The following is a 19035-nucleotide window of genomic DNA, read 5'->3' on the forward strand; positions in this document are numbered from 1 at the left end:
GTGCTTTGAATCTCCTTCCTCCCAACATATTCCTCTCCTCAGGTGGACCCAGCAGGTCTCTGAATTTTCTCCCACTTTCTTTTTTGATGTAAACTGAGTTTTCTCCCAGTACTTTCCCCTAGAACCAACTCAACTGTCCCACGTCTAGCCTAAAAAATAATAATACCCCACGTACTATTAACTCATCAAATTAAAATGATATTTTATTTTGTAAGTTGAAAGTTCTTACAAAATAATAATAATAATTGTTTATATATAACTTGCCAAGTTAACTCCTAGTGATTGCGTACATAAGCTTGCAAAGATTTTACTGACGTGCAATCATGTGTTTACGTTTTTATAACATTTCTCCGTCTAGCCCAACATGATATTTTCACCCAGCTCAGCAAGTCCGCGGATTTCGAGAAAAATGCAAATGGGATTTAAACGGGCTGCATAGATGCTACATCATTGTTTCACCCAGCCCACCAAATGGACTAAAAAAGCAAATGGACTGGCTGACATGTGGTTCAGTAGGTCGAAACCTAAGAAGGTGTTGAATTTACATCCAATGGTTGGCATTCTTCTTCAATCTCTCGTCTTCTTCCCCCAGTGCTGCCGGAACCGCCTGCTCCAGCCTTTGGCGTCCAGCAGCATTGTTTTGCGCTCCTCAGCGAAACGCTATCCCGCCGACGGCCAGGCCATCCCTCCAGTCCGCACCTCATGTTATTCTCTGCCGAGTGTAGGCCCACCCCGCACCCGAACCAGTCAAGTTCCCACTCCTCTCCGTCTGCGACTCCACTGCCGTGTCTTCCCCAACTCCGGGTCGTTCCAGTCTCGGGCCTCGCCATCGTCCATCGCCTCGGTGCGCTCGGCGCGGCATGGTAAACATACAAGAGTCGTCGAAAGAGGACTGTACGTGGAGAGCCTGACGGCTGGGACCCACGAGGTCCATGCTCGCATGTAAGGAAAGTTCCTCCTTATTACGCACTATACGTGCACTGTACATGGGAATGGCTTCTGTATTTCACGAAAAAAATGTTTCCCCCGTTGACAGGTCGGACCCACCAGCTATATCTTCGCACGCAAGGAAGTGCCTCCTTATTACGCACCAAAAGATGAATACCCCTGCTAGCTGGGACCCACCATAGTGGGTGGCTGACTTGTGGGCCTACTAAGTTGACGAGGACGGAGGGCTTTGTCAACTTAGTCAATATGAACGATTCTAGTTCCAGTGACCGTACATGTCCATCCAACGGCCATAGTGCTTCTTCAACCTCTGGTCTTCTTGCTCCAGCCGCCCAAAGCAGCGCCGGTCGTGCCGCGTGCTCCTGCCTCTCGTGGCCGGCTGTGATGCCGCGGAGGCCTCACCGCCCCCTACTACTCCCACCGCTGGCCCAGGGTATCCCTCTACTCACCCACACCCCCTGTTATTCTACGGCGACGGCAGCCTCACGCCGCAGCCGAACCAATGAATCCTCGTACTCCTCTTCGCATGGGCATCCACTACCGCATCATCCCCGGCTCTGTGTCGTCCCCTTCCTAGGCCTCGCCGTCGTCCACCGCCTTGGTGCTCTCGGCATGGCGTGGTCAATATGGTCAACGACCAACTTCCATCGAAAGAGTACTGTACGTGGAGAGGCTGACAGCTGGGTCCACGGCCACAGCCCAGTTTTTTTGTGATTTGCCAAGTAAGTCGCCTTGTCAGGCCTGTTGGGCTGCAAATCTTTCAGGACGAGGAGAGCTTCATTCGGCTGGCCGAGAAAATGGCCTATTAGTAATGAGAAATGGGCTGTACATTTTTAAAACACATCAAACCGGCAATTAGTTTCAAATATCTTTTTTTTCATTTCGAGATTTTAAATTACATTAATTTTTATGCGTGGAGAATTTATTGGATTTTATATTGATATACATTTATTTTTAAAATTAGTTTGAATGTGAGTCGAAATTTCAGGATTAAAAACAGTTCGAACCGCACCGAAATATGCAAAATTTCGTATAATTTTTTAACCGTGGCCACAATATGTGCTGTAATGCTAACAAAAATAATATGGGCTCCAAAAAAACCTTAAGAATTAGCAAATGGGTTGTAAATTATTAGAAATAATGGTAGATGGGTTGTATGCTATTTTCCACAGATTTGAGGCTTTCCTAAAAAAAAGGTTGACGCACAAGCAGTGACTGTTGGATGTCCATCCAACGGTCGTCGTGCTTCTTCAATCTCTGCTCTTCCTGCTCCAGCCGCTCAAACAAGCGCCGGCGGGACTGCCTGCTCCCTCCTCCCCGCGACCGGCTGTGCTGCCGCGCAGGCCTCACTGCCCCATCGTACTTTCATCGCTGGCCTAGCCATCCCTCAACTCACTCACACCTGTTTTTATTCTCCGGCGATGGCAGACGAAGCAGTAAACCCTCGTACAGTCGTACTCCCCTCCGCGTGGGAAACAACTGCCGAGTCTTCCCTGCCTCCGTGTCATTCCCTTCCTAGGCCTCGCCGTCGTCCACCGCCCTGGTGCTCTCGGCGTGGCCTGGTCAACGTGGTCAACGACTAACATGCATCTAAAGTGGACTGTACGTGGAGAGGCCGACAGCTGGGTCCACGGCCGCATGCAAGGAAATGCCTTCTTATTACGCGCAAAATAATGATTCCTCCACCTCACATCAGGGACCCACCGAAAGGGCCTATGTATTTCGCGAAAAAACGTTACCGCCGCTGACAGCTCGGACCCACCAGCTATATCTTCGCACGCAAGGAAGTGTCTCCTTATAACGCACAAAAAAATGAATACTCCCCCTATTAGCTGGGACCCAGTATAGTGGCAGGCTGACTTATGGGCCTACTAAGTTGACGGGGACGGAGGGCTTTGTCAACTTAGTCAATATGCACGATTCTAGCTCCAGTGACCGTATGATGTCCATCCAACGGCCGTAGTGCTTCTTCAACCTCTGGTCTTCTTGCTCCAGCCGCCCAAACCAGCGCCGGTCGTGCCTCGTGCTCCTGCCTCCCATGGCCGGCTGCGATGCGGCGGAGGCCTCACCACCCCCTACTACTCCCACCGCTGGCTAGGCCATCCCTTTACTCACCCACACCCCCTGTTATTCTGCGGTGACGGCAGCCTCACACCGCAGCGAACCAGTGAACCCTCGTACTCCTCTATGCGTGGGCATCCACTGTCGTGTCTTCCCTGGCTCCGCGTCGTCCCCTTCCTAGGCCTCGTCGTCGTCCACCGCCCTGGTGCTCTCGGTGCGGCGTGGTCAACGTGGTCAAGGAATGGCTTCCATCGGATGTGGACTGTACGTGGAGAGGCTGACATCTGGGTCCACGGTCGCAGCAAGGAAGTGCCTCCTTATTACGCGCAAAATAATTATTCCTCCATCTGACAGAAGGGACCCACCGGACGGGCCACCGTATTTCATGAAAAAAATGTTTCCCCCTAACTGCTGGGACCCACCAGCTACATCTTCGCACGCAAGGAAGTGCGTCTGGGCAAAAAAAAACAATTCGCCCCCTTGACTGCTGGGACCCACTAGCTACATCTTCGCAGGCAAGGAAGTGTCTGATAGTCGGAACCCACCTTGTCGACGCGTACGTAGCATTGTCATTCTGGTCGCGAACGTGTACGTATATACTGGTCGTTGTAGAGGCGCGCACGTGTCATAGTAGAGGCACGCACGTAGCATGTATATGTACGTACAGTGGCGAGGGTGCAAGAAAGAAAATACGGCCATGTACGTACATACGGGCGGGGTCTCGAACGCCTACTCGCGCATATGTACGGCCAGGGCTCGTGTACATGGCTCGGTAGGAACGGAGAAACAACGTTGTCGTCGTGTTCATGGGGAGGCAACGTAATGCGTCGTGTTCATCGGGAGGCAACGGAATGCTCGTGTTCATGGGGAGGCAATGGAATGCGTTGTGTTCATCGGGAGGCAACGGAACGCGTGGGAGCCAACCGGCTTGGACGGAACAGGCGATGGAAACAAGGCCTGGCGTACCGCACAATGGAGGAAACGGACCTCCTACATTCGGAATTGGGTCGTGTTGATCAGGAGGGGTGTGGCGTACCGCAAAACGGAGGAAACGGACCTCCTACGATCAAAACGGGGGGTCTTGTTGATCGGGAGGGGTGTGGCGTACCGCAAAACGGACGAAACAGACCTCCTACGGTCGAAACAGGGGTCCTGTTCATCGGGAGGGGTGTGGCGTACCGCAAAACGGGACTCCACGGGATACTGTTCATCTCCACCGTCGACCTCCTCCAGCCTCCACGGGCTACCGTCGACCTCCTCTAGCCTCCACGGGCTCCTGTTCATCCAGCCTCCACCGCACGCTACTCCACCGGCTACTATTCAACCACTCCTCCACCGTCTACTGTTCATCCAGCCCTCCACACCACGGGGTCCTGTTCAACCACCCCTCCACGGGCACCCCTCCATCGTCTATTGTTCATCCAGCCCTCCACACCACGGGGTCCTGTTCATCTAGAGGCAATGCCACCGTTCACTGTTCATCCAACCCCCCCCCCCTCCCCCCCCGCAACACTCACTGCTCATCCCAGAGGCAGCATCGATCGGCTTCAGTTAGCAGCAGTAGCGAAGGAATCGCTCGATCGGGTTCAGTTAACAGCCATTGATCGATCGCTCGGGTTTAGTAACGCGTAGCCTGCAGTGCAATCGCTCGGGTTCAGTTAGAGCCCAACGCCTCGCTCGGGTTCAGTTAGAGCCAACGCCTCGCACACACGTGTGTACGTGTACGAGAGAAACGCGCATCGCTCGGCCCCCGACCTCCCACCGTAACCAGCAACTTCCCGAAATTTTCCTCCCCCTCGCTTCTACCATGGTTTTTTCCGTCATAGACGGTCCAAAGAATGTCATGCAACTGCGTCTCCGGCCCGCCCAGGACGAAAAGCCCATTTTCTGTCATGATTTTTTGTCATAGAAGTAGGAGCCCACCACATCTATGATGATACCAGGTTTTGTCACAATTATCGTCATAGAAGTGGCATATGTATGACAGAAAAAATTTCGTTCGGCCCAAAATGTCACGGATGTGTCTTTTTTTTGTAGTGACCCCCATCGCCTTCTTCGCGCGTTCCAGCGCCGCCGTCTTGTCCTTCACCATGGTGGCGGAGTGGCGGCGTCGAGAACAGAGGAGCCGGATGCGGTGGAGAAGCAGAGGATAAAGAAGGAGAATGGACGCGCACAGTGCAGACGCCTCGGCCCCGTCGCCTTTTAAGGACCCACTTCCGAGTGGTTGACGCATGGGCCCGGGCGATCCTGTCAAATCCCACAATAGTCGCACGCTGGGTACGTGGCGAAAAAGGTGGTGAGGAGATCGAGGCACCCCTGTCTATCCATCCCGCTTACCACGGCACGCTCCGCCTCGCGCGCTTCCCTGAAATTTCGAATCCCGCGAAATTCAGGATACACCGTAACCAATCGCGCCAAAGATTTCATGTTAGAAGCAGCACTCAACAAATAAGGGTATAAATCCACTCGGTAAATTTCTGAATCTATCAAGGCGACTGAAACGAAGCCAAGTTCCAACATGGGCCTCCCGTTCAACACAAGTACTTGTGATGCACAAGGGTCAAAGCGAGGTCAACTTCAACCTTCTTTTCACTCGGACCTCAATCCATTCGAGGCCTAATGATGATGATATAGACCTGGGGTAGGGTCATATGCCTGGCCTATACGCCCTACCCAAGGTCACTACCCTAGAAGCAAAGAAGCTCAAGAGATAACAGGGAGTGCCCAGTAAAAGCGTCGAGTGCAATCCACCCGACCAATCAACCACTCGGGTACCCCTCCTTCCTAAAGTCACACGACCAGTCAATCACTCGACCATACAAGAAACCATTCGACCTACCGAAGACCAGGAGTCACTTAGAATAGCAACGGTCAAGCATTCACTCTGTAGTCTTTAAGGTCATTAAAGGCACTTATGGCTGGCGTTATCAGTAACGCCCCATCTTTATGTACATTGAACTCTTGGTAACGGGGGATGGCCCGGGTCTTGGCGCACTCTATATAAGCCACCCCGCTCCTCTGGCACAAGGGTTCGCACCCCTTGTAACACACACACTCATATAATCCAATCGACCGCCTCCGGGCACCGAGACGTAGGGCTTTTACCTCCTCCGAGAGGGGCCTGAACTCGTAAACACTTGCGCACAATCTTGTCGTAGCTAGGGCCTTGCCTCCTCATTCGTACCCCCTATACTTATTGTCAGACTTAGTACCACAACACCGGCAACCCCGTCCCCTCTAGTTTATCCTCCGTCATAGTTTCCGTAGTGCTTAGGCGAAGCCGTGTGGAGATTGTTCTTCACCAACACCGTCACCACGCCGTCATGCTGCCGGAACTCATCTACTACTTCGCCCGTCTTGCTGGATCAAGAAGGCGAGGACGTCATCGAGCTGAACATGTGTTGAACGCGGAGGTGCCGTACGTTTGGTACTTGATCGGGACGGATCGTAAAGGTGTACGACTATATCAACCGCGTTGATAAACGCTTCCGCTTTGCGATCTTCAAGGGTATAAAGATACACTCCCCCACCTTGTTGCTATGCATCTCCTAGATAGATCTTGCGTGATCATAGGAATTTTTTTGAAATTACCCCATTCCCCAATAGTATGCTATGATATGTACAAGGCCTGATGTTGCTTTTGCAATAAGCCTAACAAGCAGATACCAGGGCAACCTAGGTGAGACTCACTGGGCAACGGTAAAGATTATTTGAAGTACCTGAAAAGGACTAAAGAGATGTTGCTAGTTTATGGAGGTGAGGAAGAGCTCGTCGTAAGGGGTTACACCGATGCTAGTTTCCAAACCGACAGAGATGATTGTCGATCACAGTCCAGATTCATGTATGTCATGAACGGAGGAGCAGTGAGCTGGATGAGTTCCAAGCAAGATACGGTGGCCGATTTTACCACAGAAGTCGAATACATTGCGGCTTGTGAAGCTGCAAAGGAAGGTGTTTGGATCCGGAACTTTCTAGATGATCTTGGTATTTTCCCAGCCTCGGTAAAACCTTTGGACCTTTATTGTGATAATTTTGGTGCCATCGCACAAGCCAAGGAGCCGAGGAATCACCACAAGGTCAGACACATAGATCAGAAATATCACCTGATACAAAAGATCGTAAAGAGTGGTGATGTAGAGTTATGCAAAATTCACACGGATGCAAATGTTGCATATCCGTTGACTAAGCCGCTTCCACAACCCAAGCATGAGGGGCACGTATAGAGCTATGGGCATACGATGTCTATTTGATTGACTCTAGTGCAAGTGGGAGACTATTGAGATATGCCCTAGAGGCAATCATGTATGATGATATTTCCTATGTGTTTATGAATAAGGATAGTCCTTGGACATTATCAATGATGTGTATCAGCAAGTATGTGACTTGTTTGTGGGACTATGCATTATATGATGACTGTCCTAAAAGGTCCCTAGTCGAAAGGGCTGTGTGGACGCACAACCGACTAGACTAGCATGTAACACAGTCGATGGCTCGGTCTCATTAGCCATGGAGTATTGGATGCTAACCGGATAATATGGACTCAGAAGGATCTGGTCGGATTCGAGTCGATATAAGGTCTGAGTCGGACAGACCCAACTATGAGACGCAAAGATATGTCATCCGTGAGTTTCTAGTACAACATACGTTCTATGTCCTAAGACCTGAGCTGGCGCATGTACTCAGGATGGTGACAGACCTGCTTTGGGCCGACCAAACGCTACTTCATGGCTGGGTAGTTACAAAGGTAGGTTTCGGGTTTGTCCAGACCCATGCTATGAGACATGGTCGAGCAAGATGGGATTTGCCCCTCCGATCAGAAGAGAATATTTTGGGCTCCTTGTGTGATCCGACCAAGATAAGCATGGCCATGCGACAAGGATTATGAGATAATCCGGTTAGTGGTCGGCATCACTGGAACGAGAAAAGAGGTCAGCCTAGCACAAGGATGACAGACTCGCCTTGAGCCCGACAATATATATCGTGTGGCAAAGGGAATGGAAGTGTGATGTACAAGTTCACCAACCGGCTTCATAGTGCGCTTGATGGTCGGCATGCCTTGCTAGAGGCCGCTACCAACCGTGAAGTTCTGAGGTGATCCGAACTGTGGCCAAGTCACTTGAACCTAAGGGGTCGCACGCTTAAGGGAAGGAACCTACGAGGTCGTATCCGAGCTGGACTTGGATGTGACTGATAGACTTGTGGGCTTTAGGATCTGTGCGAGGCCCAAGTGTTGAGCCCGCGACAGATGCCTATATATAGTGCAGGTGCGGCACACTCATGCGATTGATCACCTCGGCGTTGTCACTAGGGTTTGCATGTGTTGTGAATAGCCACCTCCACTCGCCGCCGACTGTGTGATCGGACCTAGCAGTCCGCCGCACTGTGTTCCTCCTGCACGCACGGATACCGTTAGAGGCGGTGCACTTGCGCCGCTTCGGCGAACCTGTACGTGGGAACCGACGACCGGCTGTTGGAGGGAGATCGGACGAGGAGGAGACGATCCATGCAGACGCGCTGCCCTAACTCTTCTTCCGATGCACGACACTGCGCATCTCGTGGTAACGATCTGTGATCCATCTCCCGTAGCATGTTCTTGGTTGTTCTGCGCGTAGGAAAATTTTAATTTGCAGTCGACGCACCCTACCGTAGAACCCAACATATGTGATGTCCTTGGTCGCTTGGGCGGGAGGGCCATCGACCAGACTGGCGTGTGGCCTTGGGGCCGGTGTGGAAGTCGGAGCGGTGGCTCCGGAATCCGCCTTTGTTGTGTTTGAGTGTCATCTCCGGCCATTTGGGCGGTGGAGTTGTCGGCTCGGTTGGTGCGTAGCCTCGGGGCTGGTATGTGAGTGTGTATCTGTTTTCGCCTAGTTTTTCTTATTAACTGGTCTATTATTTTCTTCATAACCAAAAAAAGGCAGAGCTCTTGCCGTTTGCTAAAAAAGAACTTTTTATTCTGTACTGTACTGCTTTGGTCTTAGCACTATGACATGCTCTGAAAATTTTGTTGCCAAGACTCCTTCTAATCGTTATTTTTTGGCTCAATCCCGGCCGTGTAGAGCAGTTCCATTCTCTCTGGTCTTTCGAATGGGTCCCACGTAAACTCGAACTAACCAACCATCCTTCTCGGCGTCGAAAACACAAAACAAACAATCCTTTCCTTGTCTGTCCCCTCACCCTCACCCTCACCCCTGCTGCTGCCGAGTTGAATCGAGTTCTTGAGACCCAGATCCCCTTTTCCCCTTTTAATGATCCAATCCAGCGAAGCAGGCAAGCTTTCTCCGATCAGAGCTTCATCATTCCTTTCCCTGCAAGCTTCCGCATTCCACACGGCAAGCCGCGAGGCCCTACCGCCGCCTGTCGCTGCTCTCTCTTCTTCTCATGGTGCACCGCAGCAGCATACCAGTAGTACAAAGTAGCAGCAGCAGAAGAAGGCCAGCATAGACGAGCTCGAGGGAGTGAGACTGCCACAGCAAGACCAGCAGGGAAGGAGCGCCATGGGGTCCCCAAAGGCGGCCAGGAGCAAGGCGAGCCAGCTGGGCGGCATCTGGCGCCGCAGGGTCGGCGCGCCCTTCGCCGCCCTCCTCGTGGCGGCCATCCTCGTCCTCGTCGTCTTCACCGGCCGCTTCCCGCAGGGCCCCGACGGTCAGTCTTCTGGATTCTCATGCCCAACCGGCCTGGTCTTCTTCCTCTTTCTCGTCCTCTCTCCTCTGTACCGTATCCTCGTGTGTTCTTACTTACTGGAGATTTCTTTCAGCTTCCTCGCGGTTCACCCCGGTACATGTGGACGACTCCACACCCCGGACAGTCTCGTCCACGGACCAAGGCAAGAAGATCAAATCCATACGCTCTTCTTCAACATCTTTTCAGTTGCTTGTGTCTTGTTCATCGTTTCCTCCTGATTGTTGACCGCTTGGCTTCCCATGTTCAGACTTGGAGACATCTGATTCGTCAAAGCAAGAAGGGGAGGGGGGTGACCAAAAAATTGGTAAGCATTACGGACATAGGAAACGGGCGGGGCTTCCCTTTAGTTACTGAAGCTCGTTGGTTTTGGAATCCAAACCGGATTAGTAAAATTTGATGGTTCGGTTTTGGTGATGCAGAGCTTGATGAATCTTCCATGGAGGCAATGGAAGAGCAGAAACAGCCTCCAGAGGACACTCCTGGTGCGCCATTCTTCTCTGTTTCATGGCCTAATCTGACGGGTCAGCTAGTCTATAAATTCTGAATTGTTCTGATTGGGGACAAAATGTAGAGACCAAACCAGCATCTCAAGGCACTACTCCAGCCAACTCCGATTTGAACGGCGAGGAAGGGATGACGACCACGACAGCGCCGGACCAAGAAGAAAGGAATGCAGGAGGATCTGGTAAGGCTTGTTGTTTTATTGCAAATAAGTTAGTTCTTCAGCTAATCATTTTATTTTTTTGATTTTGCTCCCAAAGCAACTTCACCTGTAGTGGAGTAAGGAGGTGATTATAACTAGCAGTGAGTGATGCGCTTTTATATGTAAAGTTGTTTCTTGTAGTGCACTAAAGCTAACATTGAGTACTATCCCTATGTTCAACACATGGAAATGTTGAATAGACCCTCTTTCTAGAGGGTGCTAGCTAATTATTCATCCTAGTGGTCCACATTTGGATGGCTTGTGGTGCACACTAACACAAAGCTTTTTTCCTTTGTTGGGGAATAGAACTGCAGTGCTCTGTACTGTGAAAATTATGCATGACTGTTTCATGTTTGTAATTAATAAATTTGGATTTAGTAGGATCTAAATTCGGCAGAATTTTACTAGATTAATATAAACTGATTTTCTAGACAGTAAGTCAGCTAGTAACCACACGTTAAGTTTTTTTAGCTCATCAAGAATTTAATGTTTATCTGCGGAACTAATAACAGTTTAAGTGGGGAACACTAGAAACCCCGAACTTATACCAGCGAAAGCACAGAACTTTTTTTTTCCCGGTCACCTGTCACTTCCGAACTGCACAAACTAAATGATGTTTACATAGAACACCAAATTTTGTTTGTTTATAGAATTGTTGTCTGCACTTGCGTTAACAAAAATAAAATTTCTTTCTATTCTACTCCTTTATTTGGTTTGGAGGACATCGTAGTTTTACTCATAAAGGCGTAGGGTGTATTTGGATTGTGACCAAAATTGCAGCCTATCAATTTTTTGGTCATGACCAAAGCATTAGCCCTTGTTTGAATGGAGACCGAATTTTCGGGATGCCAAAGCTCCTTTACCAACTGTAATTCATTTTTCTAACCAATGTTGGCATTGGCAAGCAAAACCTTAACCAATTTTTCGCTATCCAACTTTTTTGTCAGGCAATCTTCGGCACTATCCAAATATACCCATAACATAGTACCCATGTATAGTAGATCATACAAAAATTGTAATTTAGTGTCGGGAAAGAAACACAATATTTTCATGTGGAAATTCTATCCAAGCTGAGAAAAATCGCTTGCTCTGGTTTTATTTGGTTCTGTTGTTTGATAGCACAACATGATAGTTACTCTTGTATGCTCTTTCGTATATAAAATATCATCAGGAATACAATGACCTTGCTGTAAACTGCTGGTCGGAATATTATGATTGTAGGGGGTGTTTGATGTCCCAAAATTTCAGTTTTTTTTATTTGTTTTGATTTTACTGTTCATCCCGGGTGTAGGTGCACTCAGGAACAGAAAATCCACTCTCTGGATACGGCATTAGAGCTTATTTTCAGTTTATCTTGTTTTCGTTTTCTAGATGACTGCATGATGTGGTGTTTTGTTCTTTTGATTTATTGTTTGCACAAACATCTTGCATTAACATTATTTCATTCTAATGTCTGCCATTGCTACCAGCTACACCCGTTAAAATTATTCAGAGAATCAACACCATCAAAACGTGTACTCGTGGAACTATTTAATACTAGCATGTACTGAAACATTCAAAGTCGATGACTAACAATTATTGCGAAACAGGTTCAGCACCATACACCAAGTGCACACCTCCACCCAACTCGACGGTCTGCGACCTCTCCAACTCGCGCTTCGACATATGTGAGTTGTGCGGCGATGCTCGCACCATTGGTCAGTCATCCACTGTCATGTACGTCCTACACACACAAACTTCCGACGGTGAAGAGTGGAGTATTCGAGCCCAGTCTCGAAAGAACCTTCCCTGGATCAAGAAGGTGACTGTCAAATCTCTGAATACCTCGCAACCAGCAGCAAAGTGCACCTCCAAGCATGCCATGCCAGCCATTGTATTTGCCCTTGGTGGGCTCACAGCAAATGTCTGGCACGACTTCAGTGACGTCCTTGTTCCACTGTTCCTCACTGCCCGCCAGTTCGACAGGGATGTTCAACTCCTCGTCACAAACAACCAGCCCTGGTTCAGCAAGAAGTACATGACAATCCTGAGCAAACTCACACGACACGACATCATAGATTTTGATTCAGACGACCAGGTCAGGTGCTATCCGCATGTGATTGTTGGTCTGAGGAGCCATGGTGACCTTGGCATCTATCCAAACTTGTCACCACAGAACTACACAATGATGGACTTCCGGTTGTTTGTCCGGGAAGCCTATGGTCTGCCTGCAGCCAAGGTGGCCATTCCCTACAAGGCTGATAGAGATGATCCTGACAAGAAGCCCCGCATAATGCTGATTGATCGGGGCAAAACCCGGAGGTTCATCAATGCACCGTACATTGTCCAAGGGCTGGAATGGTTTGGTTTTGAGGTGGTCAAGGTTGACCCGAAGATGGACTCTAGTCTTGATGAATTTGCCCGCCTTGTTGACTCGTGCGATGCAATCATGGGCGCGCATGGCGCGGGCTTGACTAACATGGTGTTCCTGCGATCAGGGGGAGTGGTGGTGCACATTGTGCCGTATGGGATTGAATTCATGGCTGATGGGTTCTATGGTAAACCGGCACGGGACATGGGCCTAGGCCATGTCAAGTACAGCATCAGTCCAGAGGAGAGCACGTTGCTGGAGAAATATGGGTGGAACCATAGTGTGATCAAAGACCCTGAAGCCATTAGGAGCAGTGGATGGGACAAGGTTGGGGAGGTTTACATGTCCAAGCAGGACATTGTCCTTAACATGACAAGGTTTGGGCCTGTTTTGCTGAAGGCAATAGATTTCATCATGTAGGTGTATGGGATTTTGGCTGCGTGTATCGCTTAATGCAGAGGCTGGGGTTAGGTTTTGAAATTATTGTTTTTGTTAGCTACTACATTTTGACAGTTTTTACTAGAAAAAGATACTTCACACTTCAATTGTTTTGGGAGATGGTGTTTACTGTTCATCTGGAGCTGATGTATAGGATTGGATGTGCAAGACTTAATAAATCTTGATGTGGAGTGCTGAGCTCAGTTTTATGTTACAATCTTGTCCTGTTCAACTGTAGTCATATGTTCGCAGGTGAAATGATGTGGTGAACATTGTACGAAGATAATATTTTTTTGTTGTTGGTGTTTGATGTCTTCTTTGCAGGCACATTCTTCCAGCTAAATTCTACTCTTCAACTAAAACCACAACCCTTTTTTTAACACAGGGAGTATTATTGTATTATCGTTTGTACACACATAGCGCCTTGATATTATTTACTAGCAAAAGGGCCCGTGCATCGCAACGGGAAAAAAACACCACATGTGAAACATCATATTCAGATTGTACACATTTTTGTAATCAATTTTCATATATAACATGTTATAATTAAAGTTAGGGTTTAAAAGATAGGAATATTTTCTAAAGCATTTGAACCTGTACCTAAACAAAATTTAAAAATGGTTAATTAACCAGTGAAAATAACGTCATATCGATATTGTACACATTTTTTAATCAATTTCCATATATAACATGTTAAAATTCGAATTATGATCTAAAATATATGAATATATTTTTAAAACATTTAAATCTGTTCCTAAGCCGAATTTAATATTTGACGTGTAAAATTAATGTCATATTCATATGCTACACATTTTTCTAATTAATTTTCATATATGACATGTTAAAATTGAAGTTGCGGTTTAAAAGTTATGAAAACATTTAAATCTGTTCCTAAGCCGAATTTAAAAATATTTGACGTGTAAAAATAAAGCCATATTCATATTCTACACATTTTTCTAATTAATTTTCATATATAACATGTTAAAATTGGAGTTGCTGTTTAAAAGTTATGAATATTTTTTTAAAACATTTAAATATGTTCCTAAGCTGAATTTAAAAATAGTTGACGTGTAAAAATAAAATCATATTAATATTCAACACATTTTTCTAATACATTTTCATATATAACATGTTAAAATTGGAGTTACGATTTAAAAGATATGGTTATTTAAAAAAAGATATTTATTCTTAATAGACTGCAGGGTGATTAACACATATATTAGGTTTTTTTTGTAAAACTGTAAAAAAAATATTCATGGATCAGTGACTTAATGTGGATCGCAGGTTAATTAGCATGAAAGGTAGGGGATTTTGTATAAAATGCGAAAAAACGATTCGTCCTCACTTAAAACAGGACTGTGGGTTGTATTCACTGAAATAGAAGGACTTTTTTGCAAAATACCATGACGGACGACCAAAAGCATTAGCTGCTTTATTATTATTAGGGAAAGATAGGAAAAGATATATCTATGTTTGCTTTATTTTCAAACCATGCAAAAGAACATGCAATAGAACACAAAACCAAAAACACAAACAACAGCGAATACTCCAATTTTTCCATGCGAAAACAGATAAATCTGACGTCAGATATATGGATGCAACTAAGCGAGAACCAAATCTCCTCCTTGATCGATTAATGAGCACATGTATTGATGTGGAAATCTTCTCAGATGCACGACCATCCCTTTTCCTCCAAATAGCCCACATCTAGCGGCATGGAGGGCCTGGTGGATGGATCGACTGTACGTGCGGTCTGGCCTCCTGTCAAATCTGATCTGGCCGGTGCGGCCTGCTCCATGCACGGCGGCGGTGACCTGTGGCGGTCCCGTGCACACAAGGCTGGATGGAGGTTCCTCGAGCGGATCTGGGTGAAAACTCTACTCTTGAATCGTTGCCAAGGCCGGCGATGGCGACGTTTTCTGCGTCGTCCCCTTCTTGAAGGCATCATCGTGGAGAATCTCTGGACCCCTATCCGACACCTTTGGGGGAAACCCTAAATCTGTCGATCGAATGACGGCGGCGCTCTTGTGCCGTATCCCTCTTGGGGGCATCATTCTTGGAGGTATGCATATGCTCAAGGGGCCAACGGACCACATCTGCGGTGGAGCGGTGTTCCATGTGACGCCTCGACGCCGTGGAGTCTCGGCGGCATGGTGCGACAGGGATTCGACGATGAATGTGTTATGATGGAAACGCGTAGGGAGGAGGTGTTGTCTGGCGCCGCGGTGGCGTCAACAACAAGACTGGCAAGGCCGATGCTTCAGTATCTGCTCTGAAGATGGATCGATGGAAGACGGCGACGACAACCTATGAGAGCACGTCGGACCGGTTTGTGCCCCAGACCTAGTATGTGGCTTGGTTGGGCCCTCCAGATTTAAATGTTAGGCTTAGGTGAGAGGTTTGGGTATTCGGCTCACACTCTCTGCACTCCTTCATCAATGGATAGGAGTAGTGAAAGATGTTGTCAAGATGGTGGCTTCAGACATATTGATGTATTACTTTGTAAAGTCTTTGTGTATATTAATAAAGTGTCTGCATGCATCTCCCAGATGCAGAGACCGGGGTTCGTCCTCCTTTTCAAAAAAAAAACCTTCACTCTTATATGTCGTGCAAACCTTACCCCTATGAGCACTTCAGACACACTGAGTCAACGGAAGTTAAGATTGAAGAAGGTACCACAAACACCCCGCTGCCAATGAGAACGTCGCCTCTAACTAAAGAATATTCTGTCTTAATGAGATGAATAGTGTGTCAAAACCCGAGGTTTGATCCATGGTGGGTTAGGGGTAGAACCACCACCCCACTTAGCTATGCAACCACAGGTTGTTTCTCTCGTCTTCATTGTTAGTACAACTCCGTACCAAATGCTTTTAAAAAATATCCACATCTTTTAGATACTAACTAAAATTTTAACATGCTATATAAGGGATTTGATTAGAAAAATGTGTAGAATCTGAATGATGCTATTTGAACTGTTAATCATTTTTAAAGTGCTATTTAGGATGCAACCTTAATTGATAGTGCATGGTTCGTCTTTCTTTCATACCGGTGTCGTTTCGATTTGGAAATGAACACCTCAACAAAACAAGATTGAGCACGAAGAAATCATCTATAACCACGCATGCACGCCCCGACAAAACCTCACATGAGGAAACAAGAAAGCAGATTTATTATTTGGAGAGAGAGAGAGAGAGACGCTTTAGGATTTCTCACATTCAAACGCGTTGTGATTGTGTGAGCACTGAGATCATCGTTTGTGTGTGCGGGAAGGAGGATACGCGGCAACACAGATAAGATGCCATGTATTGAAATAAAGGACGTTGACCTATTAGGGTCTTGAACCATGGTTATTGGGTTAGGGGCGTGTGGTTATTTTTTTTCCCTGCAACACACGTGTCCTTTTGGTAGTCCCTACTCATCAAATCAATCTTACCAAAATCTAGAATATGCTGGGTAGGAGGTATATGTCGAACACGATTGGTATTGAACCACTACAATATGTGTGCTCTTATTGCAACGCACGAACAATTAGCTAGTATGACTAATTAGATCTCTCAGTTGCTTCCGATGATAATGATCAATGATTTATTTTCTAACTATAAAGTAACTTATTTTACCTCGAAAGAAAAGTCTTAATTTAAAGTAATAGTGCTTACCTTTTTTGTGCGCTAATTTGGTCAGCCGTGACTAAGATAATCATTCAGTTGACTGATGACAAATGATGAAATACTACTGCTGCTGCAGTGCACTGTTGTGGTCGAGGTCACTCCGGCGGTGAACTTTCAAAGTGCAACAACCTTTACCTAATATGAAGTTTTAAATACAGTTGCGGTCGAGATTTGTCCAGCCTACTTTCAAAGTGCGAGTACCTACCAAAGTCTGAAGATTTTAAAATTTGTGGATCCAATATCATCTCAGGTAAACAGAGAGATATCCATTTGATTAGAGTTTTAAGGACAGACAGTGCAGAAGTGAAGCTGTAACGCTCCGTATCCGATGCGTCAGGTGTCTTCCAGCTTTCGTCGTTGTTGCCATGTCATTTGCTTGTGTGTTGCATTTTGCCATGTCATCATCTGCGTTTCATCTGCATATTTTTCAAAACTGGCGTCCGTTCGGGTTCTCCCGGTTCTCTCCGTTGTCCGTTCTGAGCCCAACCACACTCGCACGCGCCCTCAGCACCTCGCGAGCTCCGGCGGCCGGCGACGAGGCGCAGCGGGGCGGCGCGGCGGCGAGGGAGGCCGGCGACAGGGACTGGGGGCGCGAGATCCGGGCGCCGGTGGACTCCGGCGCGAGGGCGGACGGCGGCGAGGTGGGACCGAGGCGGCGGTCTCCGGCGCGGAGGTGGCAGCGCGCGGTCGAGGACCGAGGCGAGGCGGGCGAGGGAGCCGGGCGCGCGGGCTCGCTCGGGGCCCAGATCGGCCTGGGGCGGGCCACGCTCGGGCTGGAGCGGGCCAACGGCGGAGGGAGAGGCCAGGGGGCCGCGTGGCGCGCTGCGGGAGGCCAGGAGCGGCGGCGGGTGGCGGCGTGGCCAGTGGTTGCGCGCCAAGTGGCGGGGAAGAGGTGGTCGGCGGCGGATCCGAGGAGAAGGGGCGGCGCTGGATCCGAGGGAGGGGGTCTAGGGGTAGGGGAAGAGCTAGGTTAGCCCATTTTTGGCAGGGGGTGTATATATATAGAAGGGGCTAGGGTTTGGGGGGTTTGAGGCCGTTTCGGAGCCTCCGATCGTGATCCGGCCGATTTGATCGCGAGGGGGGTTAGGCAGGCCTAGGTGGGCTGCGAAGAGAGTGCTTGGGCTGAGGGGAGAGAAGAGAAGTGCAGCCCGGGAAGGGTTTTCGGAGACCGAAAACATCAGACGAATAAACCGGCAAGGGTGCCGCTACGGATGACGGTTGGGCTATCAAACGGACTCCGAATGCGACGAAATTTGGCAGGCGGCCTGTCTACACTATAATAAGACCACACGCCAAGTTTCATCCCATTCCGAGAACATTTTTCGGCCACTTATAAAATAATATTTCGGAGGTGCCGCGGGCGTGTGTGAGTGTGGTTGGGCTCAGAACGGACAACGGAGAGAACCGGGGGAACCCGAACGGATGCAAGTTTTGAAAAACATGCAGATGAAATACAGATGATGGCATGGCAAAATGCAACACGCAAGCAAATGACATGGCAACAACGACGAAAGCTGGAAGACACCTGGCGCATCGGATCCGGGGTGTTACAACACTCCTCCACTAACAAAAGATCTCGTCCCGAGATCTTAGGACCGAGCCGGAAGAGAAAAGGATGAGGTGAAATAAGAACAAAAGAGAGAGGATGAACAAAGTCTAGAACACTTGAGTAGAAAGAAAAAGAAACGACGAATATGACGAGAATCAAAGCTCCGAAACTAAAATGAATTCGAAACCACTCCGGTTAGAACAAGATAGACAAGGAACAAGAACGAAAGAATTTAGATGGCACCCCGGCTGAACATGGAAAGATTAGAACATGATCTTGAGAAGATGGAATGATACTTGACGAGAGGAACAACACAATGCCTCCAGAATAATTGAAATAGTGGAAAGAAAAGAACGGAGAAGAAAAATGACAACTTCTTCGACGAATGAAATAGAAAGCATCCGTAGAAGGAAGGATTGAACGGAGTTGTAGAGAAAATCAACAACGAAAAGAATAAGCTTGTTGTGGACTTATGGATAACATCTCAAAATTATGAGGTGATAACCGACCAAAGATTAAATGGTTGAAAATAATGAAGAAATGCAAAACTCCACTTCAAAAGAATACGGAGAATTAATTGCACTTCGAGATGTGAGAAGAAAAGATACTTGAACTCCACCAACAAGAATCTTGATGA

The 19035-nt window shown here is 47.9% G+C and overlaps 1 protein-coding gene across 2 annotated transcripts; it reads left to right on the forward strand.

Moving 5' to 3' along the window:
* The first annotated feature begins 9136 nt into the window (after nt 1–9136).
* Nucleotides 9137–13398, forward strand: LOC123110452 (beta-1,2-xylosyltransferase XYXT1). 2 transcript variants are annotated; one of them, XM_044530968.1, is made up of 6 exons: nt 9137–9651; nt 9764–9832; nt 9938–9994; nt 10110–10172; nt 10274–10375; nt 11983–13398. In XM_044530968.1, exons 1-6 carry the CDS (start codon nt 9504–9506, stop codon nt 13161–13163), a joined length of 1620 nt encoding a protein of 539 aa, XP_044386903.1. In that variant the 5' UTR covers nt 9137–9503; the 3' UTR covers nt 13164–13398. The 2 variants fall into 2 exon arrangements, with proteins under 2 accessions (XP_044386903.1, XP_044386902.1); XM_044530967.1 differs by having other exon boundaries at nt 9138–9651; nt 10262–10375.
* Nucleotides 13399–19035: the final 5637 nt, after the last annotated feature.

Source organism: Triticum aestivum, chromosome 5B, assembly GCF_018294505.1.
Source record: "Triticum aestivum cultivar Chinese Spring chromosome 5B, IWGSC CS RefSeq v2.1, whole genome shotgun sequence".
In the NCBI taxonomy this organism is placed as follows: domain Eukaryota; kingdom Viridiplantae; phylum Streptophyta; class Magnoliopsida; order Poales; family Poaceae; genus Triticum; species Triticum aestivum.